At 49.2% G+C, this 15,508-nt stretch overlaps 6 protein-coding genes across 6 annotated transcripts; 2 read left to right on the forward strand and 4 right to left on the reverse strand.

The window, feature by feature from the left end:
- Positions 1 to 407: 407 nt before the first annotated feature.
- On the reverse strand, positions 408 to 2,112 carry N7519_004746 (phosphotransferase enzyme family protein; the record flags this gene model as incomplete). Its single annotated transcript, XM_057291522.1, has 4 exons — positions 408 to 926; positions 1,069 to 1,293; positions 1,359 to 1,736; positions 1,795 to 2,112. 4 exons carry the CDS (start codon positions 2,110 to 2,112, stop codon positions 408 to 410), a joined length of 1,440 nt encoding a protein of 479 aa, XP_057152724.1.
- Positions 2,113 to 2,560: 448 nt separating this feature from the next.
- On the forward strand, positions 2,561 to 4,297 carry N7519_004747 (uncharacterized protein; the record flags this gene model as incomplete). The annotated part of the gene is given in 2 exon segments (XM_057291523.1): positions 2,561 to 3,414; positions 3,433 to 4,297. The coding sequence occupies 2 exon segments, from the start codon at positions 2,561 to 2,563 to the stop codon at positions 4,295 to 4,297; spliced, it is 1,719 nt and encodes a 572-aa protein (XP_057152725.1).
- A 512-nt stretch (positions 4,298 to 4,809) lies between these two features.
- Positions 4,810 to 6,407, reverse strand: N7519_004748 (uncharacterized protein; the record flags this gene model as incomplete). The annotated part of the gene is made up of 6 exons (XM_057291524.1): positions 4,810 to 4,986; positions 5,046 to 5,382; positions 5,427 to 5,768; positions 5,851 to 5,941; positions 6,018 to 6,080; positions 6,137 to 6,407. Coding segments are annotated over 6 exons (1,281 nt in total), but the record flags the coding sequence as incomplete, so codon positions are not given.
- A 1,376-nt stretch (positions 6,408 to 7,783) lies between these two features.
- N7519_004749 (uncharacterized protein) lies at positions 7,784 to 9,076 on the reverse strand (the record flags this gene model as incomplete). Its single annotated transcript, XM_057291525.1, has 2 exons — positions 7,784 to 8,963; positions 9,012 to 9,076. 2 exons carry the CDS (start codon positions 9,074 to 9,076, stop codon positions 7,784 to 7,786), a joined length of 1,245 nt encoding a protein of 414 aa, XP_057152727.1.
- Positions 9,077 to 9,838: 762 nt separating this feature from the next.
- Positions 9,839 to 11,185, forward strand: N7519_004750 (LLM class flavin-dependent oxidoreductase; the record flags this gene model as incomplete). The annotated part of the gene is made up of 1 exon (XM_057291526.1): positions 9,839 to 11,185. One exon carries the CDS (start codon positions 9,839 to 9,841, stop codon positions 11,183 to 11,185), a length of 1,347 nt encoding a protein of 448 aa, XP_057152728.1.
- An 832-nt stretch (positions 11,186 to 12,017) lies between these two features.
- Positions 12,018 to 15,470, reverse strand: N7519_004751 (uncharacterized protein; the record flags this gene model as incomplete). The annotated part of the gene is made up of 3 exons (XM_057291527.1): positions 12,018 to 12,962; positions 13,022 to 15,391; positions 15,450 to 15,470. 3 exons carry the CDS (start codon positions 15,468 to 15,470, stop codon positions 12,018 to 12,020), a joined length of 3,336 nt encoding a protein of 1,111 aa, XP_057152729.1.
- Between the last annotated feature and the right edge of the window lie 38 nt (positions 15,471 to 15,508).

The raw sequence follows: 15,508 nt of genomic DNA on the forward strand, positions 1-15,508 counted from the left end.
GGGTCCACGGGTTGATTCTGAATTATGTGTCTCAACACTCCGCATAGATAAAGCGAAGGACAGGTCCAAATTTATGAATTTAGATCTACAAGAGGGGTTCCACACAGGTCGTGACGTCAGATTAAGAAATCTCCTAGGATAGGACAAAGTGTAAGTGTACTTCGTCATGACTCGATGGCATCATATATTAGACCTTTCAGGGCAGTGATGGTTGTGCTGAGCTGTGTCTCACGGTAAACCTGGAACTCGAAGCGTACAATAACTGCACTAAAGGCGTATACTTCAACGGAATCATCTAACTCGCCTTCCATATACCCACCTCTTAGCCTGAATGATCGTATATAGAATCACAGAATCTTATTATTAGAGAATTTCAGAGCCAGTATTGACCCCAAAGCACGAGATCATTAGAATGGCCAATGACGCTGGTACTCCGCTTTTTCCTCGTCAGTCTCAGCCAATTGGTCCAATATTTGGCCTTTGAGTTCGTCGAGCACAGCTTTGCAATCATCGTATCGCTCGTATTCGATAAAGCCTTTGTCAGGCCACAAATCGCCTATTTTCTCCTTGATCTCAGCCACAAGCTCAGTTCCTGCTACCGCATCATCGCTGTCCAGCTTGATGCGCTCAAAATCTTCCTCTGAAAAGTCAAACGGGAATGGGGTGTCGCTAGTGACGCCAGGTAAGTCCGCCCACCTGTCCTTCAGATCGACTAGGAGTGATAGGAAGTGCGCCTCTCCATATTCAAACATGCGGTGGGCAAGAAATAACAGGCCGTACGCTGGTGTCTTTCGGAATTCGACTACCCGATACAAGTCCAGATTTTTAGCATGCATGAGCTGTCGCCATCCAATGAACACATTCTGAACGATATGCGCGCGCGTAGCCGCAGACCGCTCTTCAGTGGAAAGCCAGATAGTATCGGCCTTGGTGGTAGGTCAAGCGTCTCCGGCTCAAGGCCATCCCATTCGAGGAAAGCTGGGTCAGGATTATGGTTGAAGAGGGAGAGACGTGGCAAGACTGCCAATCAATGATACCCGTGATCCTTTCGGGGTTATGTGGATCTACAAAGATGTTGTCACCATGCAGATCATCATGCCAGAGACGTGGATTGGTGACAGAGGTGTCCTTTGGGATAAGGGCGTCGACAATCTTTTGGTACCATGCTAACACAGTGAGCTTTTTTTCAGCGTCGGGTTGGTAGAGCTTTGGGCCACAAAATAAGGCAATCTGTTTTGGTGGTTTCAGAGACTGGATTGCCTTGATCTCTCGCGCTCCGACTGCTTGCATGTACTTCGTTAGAGAAGTCCCTACAAAATCGTCAGCAGCTGCGAGAAGAAGACTAAACCCTGACGTACATGGTCCTCTTTCAATGTCCAAAACTGATCTGCCCGCATCAAACCAATCCCGACCAGTAGCCGGGCCAATGGTGAACTCTGAATCTTTGATAGCGGTGCCCTCTTGACATAGTGGTTGCCTGCTGGCGACTGCACGTCTCCGGCGTAGTACAGGCTTTCATAATGCGAGAATGAAACGCTCAGCCATTCTTTCTGTAGACTTGTCATGGCAAGAATCACTTTAAGCCTCTTTTGTATTTGCATGGTATCCCAGACTTCAGAAAGCGGTACACCCTCAATTTTATCCATGATAATGAATTCAGCCCCAACAGGATGTGATTTTGCTCGCGAGTTCCAAGCATAGACATGAGGCGCTGGGGAATTAATGATTTTTCTAGCCTCCCAATCCAGTCACATTAGCAAGGTTCGGTGTCGATGGAGTTCAAAATCAACTTACGAAGTCCATTGTGGCGACTTCACTGGCTGTGGTGAAGTGTGGAATACCAGCATTCGGGTTAGGAACCTTGGCTACGACTTCTTGGCCATCCTCTATAGTCATGGGGAATGATTTATTGAACATGCCGTCGGGGTACTTCTTGATGGAAATGCATTGAGCCGCGCCGACCGAGTCTGCCGTGACTTGCGCGAGTTTGTTCAAGTCAAGGTTCTCTGCCTCCTCGACAACAAACCGTCCACGCGTGAATTTGAAAAATTCATCGTTGGAGTTCCAATCTGATCGGAATGAGTGATATGTTGAATCGCGCTCGGTGGGCATGCTTACCTGGCGGGGAAGAGCTGATGCTTGTGGGACACTGATATGAAGATAACGGTGATACTTTCGGGATTGACCGGCTGTATTGCTTCGGGCTTTGTATTATACTTCGAACGTAGCACCACGCACGCGCAGACGGGGGTAGGCACATATTCCATCAAATGGAATGGCTCTGACGGTGCTTCCTTTCAGGAGAACGTCTGGCACCTGATCACTTGAGCATTGTAAAATTGAGAAGATTTGGGGTGTTTCTGAAAATGCTGCTTTGGATGGTGATCCAGGCGTGGTGGATGGGGTGAAGGGGCCCCTATCAGTCGATCATTTAGCACGTGACCTGTACAATTGTCACATTTAGGTTTTGCCAAGGCCGTCGAGCCGCATATCTTCTCCACTTTCGTTCTCTCTTACATGCACCTCAGTCTACCTTTATCATTTTTACCTTCAAGCCATCATGCCCACGATTCCTAACGAGGAAAGAGTGAAGCCTCTCCTAATACAATTGCTTGAGTTTCCTACCCATGAAGAAGTCAGCGCTACGTCGGATGCACCTGCTGAGTTTAACACCGACACCCACGAAACTGTAACCATGCCCGGTACTTGCACTGAGACAGAAGTACCACCCGTTACCTTGATCAACCCATCTGCCCAGGAGAATTGTGACGTTGGAACCAACCCGTCCATCCAGAGTCACACTCCCACTAAAAACGGCATAATGTCTGAGACCTCTATCGCGACCCGACCAAAATCTCCATCCATCGATTTGTTTGGCCCACCTGCCCAGAGGGATACCGAAGTGGCCGCTAGCGTTACACCAGATATGTCTACTCCGTACGACAGTGATAGCGATATTCAAACCGTCATCCTGTGTGACAGTCCCTCTGAGAATGACCCGCTTGATTCCTCCAGCTCGAGCCACAAAGATCCTAGCGCCATGCCCAATACGTCCGTCGATGACTCCTCTGATGACTCCTCCTCTGGAGGCTCGGATGCCTCTTCCAGTGGCAAATCTGGGGCATCCTCCATCGACGGCGTTAATACAAGTCCAAAATCTCCACCCATCGCCGTGTTCAGCCCATCCTCCCAAGAGAATTGCGATGTCAAAACCAGCAGTTCTTCAGAGATTTTACCGCAGGATGATAGTGACAGTGACATTCAAACTGCCATCATGTGTGACAGTCACACTGGGAATGAAACTAGCATGCTTCAGTCCTCTAGCTCTGACCAGAAAGAGCCCAGCACCATATCAAACAAGTCCTCCGATGATCCGCACGATGATTCCTCTGACAGCTCCTCTGACGACTCCTCGTAGACAGTCTCAGATAGCTCTTCCGGTGCCAAATCTGAATCTTCCTCAATCGACAGCTTGGGTACGTCTTCTCAGCAAGATTCTGAATCAGAGGAGGAAGAACAACCCAGAGGTTCCCAGAGCCTGGCAGCATACGCCTCTCCTATTCGAGATGGAAAGCGTATCAGGACCAGCTGTGATAGTGTCGACGACCCGGGTGAGTGGCTCGTCGATCCAGATGGATTTATCAATGAGAAATATCGGGCTGGCGGGCCATTCCTCTGTTCACTACCCGAGACGATCCTCAATCTGAAAGGCAGTTCCCCTTTGTACACCGTTCTTGAAACTATCAGTCTTTATAAGATGATCTTTTCAGTCCTTGAGGAGTACAAAGTCAATGCATCCTCGGTCACGATCAAAAAGTGTCAATACGAATACTGGCCAATAATGGAGCCCCTGCCGACCTTGATCATTACCGCAACTCGCGATACATTTAGCGACGCTTGGGTGCAGGCTTGTCGCAAAATCTGGAGGCATCTATCTGAAAGCCAGCTTGGTCATATCAATGTTGAAATCTCGGACCCAGCTCTTCACAACCCGTATCGCTATTGGCCTGTGGAGTCGGGACACCCTATTTACCCAGTGCACCAGGAAGTGATGAGAAGAATCACAGAAGAACTCAATCTTACAGATTGGGTTGGTCTTGGGGCGTACCGCGTCGGTACAACCCCAGATGTGAAGGACAGCGAGGTGGTTATGTTCCTGACTGCGCATTTCAAGAGCGATCGAGACTGGCGTGTCCCGCGAGAACAGATCGTTTCGATTTTGGAAGAGTTCAAACTTCCAATGGTGGGAGTCATGATCCAAAAGGGCAAAATGTGGGGGAGAGGTTTTCTAGGCTGACTCACCAAAGCGATGAGCCCTGAGGGCCTAAGTCTCCCAACACTCCGGATGTTGTAGCTCGAATCACATGGTAACCAGGACTTATGGCTGACACGCCTCGTTGAGACCCATCCCCAGTCTTTTGCACGCTGGGTTCTACGGGGATTTATTCTTTCTTTCCTTGCTTTTCATAAGTCAGGTAAACGGCAGGTCCAATCAGCATAGCTATAGATAGCGATGTTAGTCCCTGATTTTGCATAGAAGCGTCTGTATTCCGTCTCTCCTATTCTGTAATTTGGCAATAAATTGTGCCAAAGGACACCACAGGTATATCCTAGATATAAGTCTCTAAGACCATCTTCAATGAACTAGAGATTCAGATTATAGAGATTCAGATTATACGAGTCTTACATCGTCCCGACGTCAAATGTAGTGGTCATATACGCGGCCAAGTATTCTAAGTCTCTTATTTGTATATACCCTTTCACGAATAATAATAGATAAAAGAGGACTTGGGCCTTCCTGATATGCAGTCACGGCCAGGGATACTTGCTATTGTCGATGCTTAGAGCCTGAGCGATCCTAAACCCAGATGCTTCCCAAACTCTTCCAAATCGACCAAGGCCTTGGATATCACGCAATAAGCCCTGGGAATTGGAAATCTGCTTTTCGGCCTGTAAATACGCCATTTCATCGCCCTTTCGAAGTCCCTGTAGCCAATGAGTTCTCTGCATGGCTTGTAGTCTGGAGTCTCGATCTTCTCGATCACCTTTAATGACTGCTTGTTCTCTTGGATTGCATGTGGGCTCGGATGGGAGGCTGCCAGGTGCTTGGCCATGTTGTCGTCGGGATTAATCCCTTCCTCCCACCATTTCCTTATTACAGCCTTTGTGCTCTCCTTCTCCTCCTTCACTGTCGGGTTGATCACATGAAAACAAGTGATTCCAACCACCTTTGGTTTCGCAATTCCAGGAAGAGTAATCTCAAAAAAGCCCCCAAACATGCCAGAAGAGCTTGCATTCTCTTTGAGAGCCAGGCTCTGCCCTGGCATTGACCGGATCCGAACGGGAACACTCCCCCGGCTTTTATCGGTACGACCGCATCGACTGAACCATGTTTTTGCAGTATGACAGCCTCGCAACAACGGTACCTCAGTTGCGCCAGTACTCTGCTCAATATCAGCAAGTCACTGATATGTGTAAAATACGAACACGACGGCAAATACAGGCGACCTGCAACACACAAGCCAACTAGCGCATGGCTATCCTTGGTATACACCAAGGCACCGGAATCTCCAGGCCTGGCGAAGAATAGGTCGTCCCCCTCAGGAAGCACAGAATGCTCGACTGTCAGGACAAACACGATCTCCCCATCGACCATGCCGTGATTGACGTTTGCCAACTGGAAGAGAGTTGTAATTACCGTCCGAATACCCAGACCCCTGGCCGGAGATACAAAGCGTAAGTCCATCGAGGTTATCTGGCAATGGTGACTGCTTCAACACGTGGCCCTCATGGTTCTGATTAACAGTTAGATATTTAACATAGTACAAATCTTTCGGTGGGTAAACTCACACCACCCAGTCACAGGGGCAATTGCTCGGGGGGTCGTCTGCCACCGTTGGTGTGAGGTATCTACCAGTGACGCTGAGGACACGCAGGCACGCTAGGACAGTAGCTATACAGGATTCGCACGCGTGGGTTGAGCCAGTGAAGGAGAAGGCCGGTCGCAACGAACGAACGCCACTCGTAGGACACAATGTAAAGATGTAGATGTTCTAGGAAGAAGTTTCGGGGCGGTGCGTCTTCAGACGAACGTCAGTGGCTTAGGTGATGTGTTTTATGAAGCCTTTCATAGGACAGAGCTCGATAACACCGAACTTGGAGCGCCGTGTTAGTAGTGCCACAGGAAACTGTAGTGAACTGGGTACCCTCACCAACAGCTGGTCCTCTTTGGTATATACCTGGGATCCGGAACCACCATATTTTGCAAAGAATGACAGTTTGCTAGCTTTCGGCGTCATTTTATATTCAATTCTCGGGATATTGACACATTTCCCATCAACGATCTCATGGTGGATATGGGCTGAGCGGAGGGAGTATAGTTGCCTGGGGAGTTGCCGGGCCTTCTTCCTGAAATGCAAAGTCCCAAGCTGTCGAGCTGGTAGGCCAAGTGTGGTTGTTTGAGTACATGACCCTCGGGAGCCTATTGAGCAGTTAGCTTAGGCATATCACATCTTTCGGTAGGAGAACTCACAGAGGCTTCTTTGCCGGAATGGGTATATAGGCTTGTAGTATTGGGGTACGGTGCCAAAAGGTATACTCCAGGGTTTGGTGCAGTAAAGAAAAAGAAAGAAACAAAAGACAAGAAAATGCATTAAACCTTGGAACTGATTTTGACGTTGGTAATCGATAGGGCTGGAAAGCCAGATCTATCGAACAATGAGAGACCTAAGGTGGTTGAAATTCGTTAGGGACGATGATGTAGACCCCGGTAAAAAAAAAACTGGACTCACAAGGATAAGAATGACTAGTAACACTGGAAGTAGAAAGTCTTGAAGAAAACGGATGCCGGTAGGAAGAGAGTAAGATCCCGGGGGGTGAGAGGGGGAGAAGGTGAAGGGAGGAAGGTAAGTGGGTTTTATAGGCTGGGCAGCTTCCACTTGGGATAATTTGGCAAAGGTACGATGTTTGCTCCATGTTCACTATTCCTTCACTATTGCTTCATCTTTTTCCCTTTTATTATAGCTATTTCAATATACTTTGATACCCCAATTGCAGTCCATCTTGCTTTAATAGTGTTATAACCTAAAGAGCGGAAATAACTGACAGATCATATATACCTTTAGTATTAATTAGTAAAAGAGGATTCGATGCTAACAAAATCAACAGCCTCTAAAATAGCATAACTAAGAGATGGATGCTATGAGTCTGTTGATACTAATTTGTTTGAAATTTGATTAGCCTAACCTTGTAAATCCATATGGGACATGGTATCACCATCACCCTCTACGGAGTAAGTAGATTTATGTGAGAAGCCGTGGTTTTGTCATTCACATTCCACGCAGCGATATATAATCCATGGATGTTTGCTCTGTCTACATATGCACGGGGAATGCATTACTGAAAGGGCGACGCAAGGTACTCTTTACAGCCTAGTATTAAATTGACCATATACCCGTGGGCAACATGGCTCATCAGCACTGGTATTTGGATCCACGGAGGGTAAATTGGAGTCTCGAGATTATTGAAAGGTTCGTACATTTAATCCCAAGGTTATATGTTGACATGATGAAAACTCTTATCTTCGCTTTTGGCCAGGCAATACTACTTGTGTTAGCCTTGCGTGGCACGTCTTCAGATACGCTCACTATGCACCGAGGCGAGGCGGAGCCGTTCTTAGGATAGATAAAGTAGACAGCAGATATCATTGAAGGGGTGTTGCCCGTTAGAATTTGTCAACACGTGCAGGAATTTGATATTGGAGATTCCCTAGCAATAAAGGCCCTTACTCAGTCAATGTGAACTCGAGCCAGTTGCTGGCCGGCACCACAACCATAGGTCTGCCTCCATTATTCAGATCAAGGACTTTATTCTCCCCAGCCAACACCACGGTGTTTTCATGGTCATGTAAATTACCCCAATCCCACCAGTCAAGTGTAGCTTCCTTGTACCCATATCGGAATCGATCGCCGGGCGCGAAATTCTTCGGAAAGTCACTCACCTTCCGTGTGAATGAGCAAGACTCGCCAGGCACCAAGGACTGGAATCTATTTTCGTCGTTCTTGCCGACATTGACCGGGTAGGGATTAGAGCTGTAGAGGTGGTGTAGGATCAAACCATTCACTTCATGCGGACGCCATTCATCGTTTTCTTTAACGTAGAGCCTGAATCCATCGTAGTGGCGATCGATAGCTTTGAACGTGGAGGTATTAAGTGTAATCGGTCTCATGCCATTCATTGAGTCAGGAGCTGCGTCATATGAGATTGTGACTGTGACGGGGTAGTGAAGTCGCGCTGCGAGGGAGTGATCTTTCACCGATAGCGTTTCAGGACCAGCGATGTAAATACTCAGGACTGGGGCGTCATCCATCCGACTAGACGGTGAAATAGGTGGTGGCGAGTATGGAGACCATTCTCCTATGTCGTCTTCTAGGTCGATTTCATCGTGAATAACTTCAACTGGCTGGTGTGGCCCATTGGGAAGTACTATGGCGGGGGTCTTTGGGGCGAGCTGGCGATGAGATGTACTGCGCTCTGATAATGTTCCCCAGTCCCACAAGGGAATTTGTCCACCTCCCCATAGAATCTCGTAGGAATACCGAGTGCCGAGGGCGTCAAAATAGACAGATGGCAGATCCACAGCCCAGGAGACGCTGTCGCCCGGGTCCAGCTGCTTGAAGCAAGGGTCTTCTATGGATACTTCCTGCGGGTGGATGGATCCTGCGGGTAACTGTTGGAAATCCACCTGGAGGGGTTGCCATTCGTCTGTTTCACTTTCACGACAAAGCAGTATTATACCCGACTGGCCAAGCCCATCCTTGACAGGGTCCCAGTGAATGATACACGGTCGTGTTTCCGGGTCATTTTCTTCCCGTGTGATTGTAAACACGATGCGGTAAGACGTATCACAGATGTGTGACTGTGGTTCTGCTTCAAAGGAAAGCGCGAGGCGAGGCGTATCGGGTCTGTTTTGTTTAGCATTCCTGCTAGTTGGCTTCTCACGTATCACTTACGGTCTATCCGCAGCAGAGTATCTCATGAAAGGCGAGAGCTCCTCCTCCAATTGTGCAAGAGTCATATCGAATATTTGCGGACGAAAGAGGACAGAAAGAGGGGAATCGGGCTTCAAAATGCTGAGAGGTCGTTGGGGGCAAAGACTCCTTGAAGCCAATTTTGTACTTGCAAGAAGGCCAGAGAAGTGAAGAGAAAATATCTGGTGGTAGGGATGGCTCTTTGAAGAGAGTGAAAGAAGTAGGTTGTTGATACCAAAATCACGCGACTCGTTCTCCTGTGGCCATATTTCCCAGGCCTCAGATCCGAGGATGGTCATATTTCAATTTCCTCACCATTCCTTCGTATTTTCCTCTTCCAGTATGTGTATTGCTTTGTGGCGTTATAGGCCAAAGAATGAAAATAATAACAAATTCATATATACGTTCGGTATTAATGGTAAGAGGGTACGATGCAATAAAGCATAAGCCTCTAGGAGATCAAAACTGAGCAATGCTATCTGGTGGCTTTCTCATGCCGATCATTTGGAGAGTATGACTAGCCTAACCTTGGAAACATCACATAGGTACTATAATCCGCGGGATATTTTCATGAGGCGGTGGTTTTGTGTTTCACGTTCTACGCAGCTATATATATGCAGCTTCAAGCACGCCATATCAAGCGCAAGTGAGCGAGGCTTATAAATCTGCTTGGAAATACCACAACAGCCGTCGATCCGAGTGATAAGCGGGGTATATAACAATAGCTATTCTCGTCCCAAAATAGTTGTATGAATCTTACTCGGCAAAATTCAAAGTCCAATCTGGGGGACACCCAAACCAATTTCAAGATGACCGACTCGCAACCCAACCGTCAGCTGCATCTTACGGCCTTCATGCGGCCAGTCTCACTGCACACAGGTGCATGGCGTTATCCCGGGTCATATCCCGACGCCAATTTCAATTTCAAACACATCGCCCAGTTCGCCCAAAAGCTAGAGGCCGCCAAATTCGACGCCTTCTTTATGGCTGATCACCTGGCCGTACTGAACATGCCCGTCGAAGCTCTTAAGCGCAGTCATACGGTTACTTCATTCGAACCTTTCACTCTACTCTCCGCTCTCTCTTCCGTGACAGAGAAGATCGGTCTTGCAGCCACTGCTAGTACGACTTACGACGCACCGTACCATGTTGCCCGGCGATTTGCTAGTCTGGATCACCTGAGTGGCGGACGAGCAGCATGGAATATTGTGACTACCGGAAACCCGGAGTCAAGTCATAATTTCGGATTCGATGAGCATTTGGCCCATGGCGATCGTTATAAGCGTGCCCGTGAATTCTATGATGTCGTTACGGGGCTCTGGGATAGTTTCGCCGATGATGCATTTACTCGCAATGTCGAGACGGGGGAATATTTTGATCCAGCGAGAATGCATGTGCTGAACCATTCTGGTGACGAATTGAAGGTTCGAGGGCCGTTGAATATTGCCAGACCACCGCAGGGATGGCCGGTTATTGTTCAAGCAGGGCAAAGCGAGCCAGGACGACAGCTTGCGGCTGAGACTGCCGAGGTTGTATTTTGCAGTCCGAAGGATATTGATAGTGCCAAGGCGCTGTATGCGGATATCAAGGGGCGGGTGGAGCGAGCGGGCCGGAAGAGGGAACAGTTGAAAATTTTACCCGCGGCAATGATTATTGTTGGGGATAGCAAGCAAGATGCGCAAGAGAAGAGACTCAAGTTGGATAGTCTGGTCCACTACGACAGTGCCATCGCTTCTTTGTCAATCTCACTTGGGGTAGATGTCAGTGGCCTTGATCCAGATAGTTTGTTGCCGGACGACCTGCCCGAGACGAATGCTAGCAAGACGAGCAGGGAGTCCGTGGAAAAGCTGGCTAAGCAAGAGGGACTGACGATCCGTCAACTTGCGCAACGATATGGTGGATACTCAGGGCTGACATTCCTCGGTTCGCCGAGTGATATCGCTGAGGAGATGGAGACGTGGTTGCGTGAAGAGGCTTCTGATGGCTTCACATGCACGTTTCCGTTCTTACCACAGGGCCTGGAAGAGGTGACGGATGGATTGATTCCTGAACTGCAACGAAGAGGCCTTTTCCGCAATGAGTATACGGGCTCGACACTGCGTGAACATTTTGGCCTGCCGAGACCCGAGAATCGGTTCTTTACTGAGGAATCATAATGGTGTCTCTCCAAGATAGATTGTATTACAGCGCTATTTTCATTTATTTTTCAATTGAGATGTTGGCTCCCATTGTAACAGCACTTTGGTTCCATTACCTGCCATATTGCCGAATGAGTGTCAATCGTAAAATGCAGATACCATAATTCACTCACTGGTTGTAGAACTATAAAAACCGGAATATCTCACACCAAAGCGTATGGGTTTTTGGCAATATCTCCGAATCGTCGTGCATTCCAGTGTCCTAACCACTTGAACTGTGTCAGGGCCTCTCTCTTCTCTCGCCAGTCAAATATATGTATGGACAGGATATGAATTCAAGGACTGCATGTCGTAGACCAATGGTCAGCTTTGGGCGCCTTGATTGTTGAAGCAAATATGGTTGCATGTGGTTAAAGTCATAGTTTATGCCTGTTATTGCATCTGCAAGGATGTCTTATTTCATCCAAAACTTGAGCGTGGAAAAGATCGGAGGTTTGACCAAAGTCCCACCCTGGCAACCCGTCGGGTCGAGACAACATGCAATGCACCCAGACTTTTCTGGTCTTAGTAGCTTTGATAGTCTCCGTCCGGCGAGAGCTTCTACAGTGTCACTAGTTTCCCCAGATTACAATGCTGTCAGACCACCGTCGGATCTCAACTCACTTCTACCTCACTACAACTACAGATGAAGCACGGAATTTTCACTTCTCACTTCGATTTGACATTACTCTCACATCCAGGTGAAGGGGACCTGAGAAGTACCCCCTTCACCTGTTCATCGTTGTATTCCCCACTGTCTCTCCCCCCTTCCTCCCCTCCCCCACCCCCCACGATCAGATCCCTTCTGGGCCTACTCGGCCCAGAAACCCTCCACATGATAGTGGACCCGAAGTCCACGGCGCAGCATCTCCGAGTACAGAGCTCGGAGCTCTGCATGGTCGAACCCCCGAGGGTCGACCTCCCCCTTCCGGTTGAGGCGGCAGGGGGGCAGGCGGTTGGTCAAGTCCGCCCGCAGGTGCTCAAAGCCGAACATGTACAGCTCCTTAGACCAGGGGCAGGAGCGCAGGGCCCGGAAGTAGACCTCGCGGGCGCGGCCGACGTTGCGCTCCGCGTACAGCTCGTAGAGGATGTACAGTCTCCAGATGGTGAGGCTGGTCTGGGCGGAGGTCGAGCTTGCCAGGTCGAAGGGACTCTTCCGTGTTGGAGTCCGCCCCATCGGGATGATGCCATCACCGATCGCTCGCTCGAAGGCTGCCCGGATGGAATGCGGGGTCGAGCCGAGCATGAGAGGGCGACCCATCTCAGCGTAGATGCTGAAAAGGTGAGTCGTGACAGGTACACGGTAGATTGGGGCAGGCCCTTGTAGATCCTTAGCGGCCCTGGCCTTCGCCCCGATGGTGACGTCGAAGATATCGCGGGTCCGATCGCTCATATGCAGGCGAGACTCATTCCATTTGAACAGCGACAAGAACATAGTGTTGTGGGGCCACCATTCTAGGCTATCCAGGAACAGGGCACGAACTTCCGCAGGTCTGAATTGGCCACTCTGTCTCTCCACGTAGTAGTACAGGATCCGGGCTCGGGCTTGGTGCAGCAATTCTCCGCCCAACACCCTGAAATCATCGTCGGTCCTGCGCAGGACCCTAAGGGAAGTTACAGCGTCATTATAGGAATCCAGGACATCTTCAAGTTGCTCGCCCTTGAGATAGAGGAGGATGGCATAGCAGTCAGCGTAAGCTGCGTATGCTTGCATTTGCTTGGACTTCAAGGCAGTCATCTGAGCGTTAAACAAGTACTGTGAATAGTTAGTACGACGTTCATTGGGATCAACGGATGAAAACTTGCCTGCTTGACCCTGAGAAAATTAGTTTCATTAATATCAAGCTCATCAGCGGTGTTGTATGACAGCAAGTGAACTTGACGGTATGGCATAGCCTGCAAGAGGTACGATGCTCGATTCTTTTGCCCATCGTGAAGCATTTCCCAAACCCACGAGTTCCACAGGAGTGCAGAGTCAGTGAGCTCCCGAGCGTCAAAATTCTTGCTCATAGACAAAGCAGTGGACCACACATTGTGAGCAACGTCACGATCGCCAGTGCGCCAATACATGAGTGCAACGGCATTGTAAAGTCGCAGGTTCGAAGATCGCTCTTTCAAGAGTCGCTTTCCATATTTCTTGCCCAGAGTGTTATTACACGCGAAAGTTACTGCAATAGCATATTCAGCCAATTGGCTGTCTCTGAAAATGTCGACAAGGGAATGGAGAGTTGAGAGTACAAAGTCAGAATCGATGACACATGAGGAATGAGAGGTGGTTGCAGCCCACTTCGTCAGGGCGGAAAACCACATCTTTGGGTCGGCAAATAGAGTATCAGTGGTGTGAACAAAGGTGTGGTGAGGGAATGCGAAAGGCTCAATGGTTGTGGTTGCGGCATGTTTCTGGAAAGTGATCCAGTCCGCGATTGTGTTGCGAGGATCATCCATATATTCGTTTCGCAGGAAATTATCACCAGTCCACAGTCGGCTGGTGTGCATATTCGCAGGCAATGTCAAGTGGGGCAAATGGCAGAAATACAAGAAGCCATCGACTAGGGAACCAAGGCTTTCTTCCAAGTCCCAGAAATATGGCAGTATCTGCGTACAATCTTCGAGGAGAACCACTCGGAAAGCGTCTTTCTCTTTGGGATCATCAAAGGCATCTGACGGCATGCGATTTTTGAACATCCGCTCCCTTTCTGCATTTACCCATGTTGGGAACAAGTCTCGGGCATCCGCCTCAGAAGTGTAGACAGGCTCGGCGGCAGGGACACGGGAGGTTTGGCCACTGTTCCAGGGTTGCCAACCGGGCTCCCCGATCCGGATGTGTCCAGGTGCCCAGAACTTTTTGAATTCCACTAGGGCCTCTTCTTTCTTTCCCATTAGATGGGCTGGCCGGAAGCATGTAAATTCGAGTACCGCTTGCCATAAACCGACAGCTAGCTCAACGTGGCCGGATTCTCGAAGGAATAGGGTAAAACGGAGCAGCAAGTACGCTCTGATGAGAGTTTTCTGCGGTCCAAACCCGAAACGTGAATGGATCTTCAAACAGTAGCCATAAGTGGTAAAGCAGTCATTGAAGTTGAAATCCCGACTATCAGTCTGACAGTAGTCAAGATACTGAATCCATACAGTTATGAACTCGGAGTGGTAGCGGAGCATTTCGTCCCATTCCAAGGCGAGTCTTGTGTCGTCCCAGATTTTCGCACCCTCTTCCATACGGCACAGCACAATGTGATCCCGTTCGGGATTTTGTGCGTTAGCCTTGAGCGCTCTTTCATACACATACAGCTTGGCTCTTGCCACAACTTGTACATCATCAAGAGAGGAGGTTCGATCGCCAGATCGCGCGCCAGTGAGAGCGAGTTCTTGATGCTCAGCAAGACGGATCCATGACTGGATATCAGTTGGTTGCTGTGTCACTGCGCTGTTCAACTTGGCATTGAGATTCAAGATCTCAGCTTCCATAGCAATTCGAGTAGAGGCGCTCGTATCAATATGCTCAGTGGCTTGTTCTCCGGATTTGGCCGGGTCATGGATGGAACGATAAGACGGTGCTTCATCATCTAAGTCGGCAGTTGCCTCAACACCGGATTGAGACGGAACTGTTGTTGAAATGAAATTTTGTGAATGTTGGGTCTCAGCGGCAATGTTAGCCTTGAGGTCAGACCGGAGGCGAATGGGGAGATTGATGGACAAAGCAGATAGGGTTTCGGCGGAGAGCGGCTTGGTCGTAGAGCTTGAAGAGGAGCTTGAGTCGGGGCGAAGAAGTAGGAGGGCACCCTGGTCATATCGCGTTTTGTAATCAATGCGCTGACCGGGAAGCCCAAGCACAAAGCCATTGCCGTTGCGTTGGTACGTGGGGACCTCGTAACGATCCACGCCGTAACGTGTATTGTCGCGATCGCCGCGGCTGTCGACGACAAATGTTTGCCTTGCCCCATCGTTTGCAGCGTTTACATCGTCAATTCTTTCCCCACCCAGGCGCTTCTCACTTCCTCCATCTGTCTCTTTTTGACGACCACCATCTGAACGCCTTCCATGATGACGAGAGCGCGGAGACTCTTTATGGTCTGCCCGCTGACGGTGGCCCGAGCGACGACGCCGGTGACGTTCATGTTCCGAGCCGGTAGCGTCGGCCGGAGGGGAAGTAGGGGGAGGTCGGAAGCTGGAGAATTGCGGGACACCCTTTGTACCTGGTCAGTCTTTGCTTCTCATTTGCTAAGGTGTAAGTGAAATAACTAACCTGAGACCCAGGCGAGTCCATCGTGGTGACTCGATATTCCTTATCGAATATTCCTTATC

Source organism: Penicillium mononematosum (assembly GCF_028829835.1).
Source record: "Penicillium mononematosum strain IBT 11891 chromosome Unknown utg000002l:1.0-8112719.0:1.0-8118358.0, whole genome shotgun sequence".
NCBI lineage: Eukaryota > Fungi > Ascomycota > Eurotiomycetes > Eurotiales > Aspergillaceae > Penicillium > Penicillium mononematosum.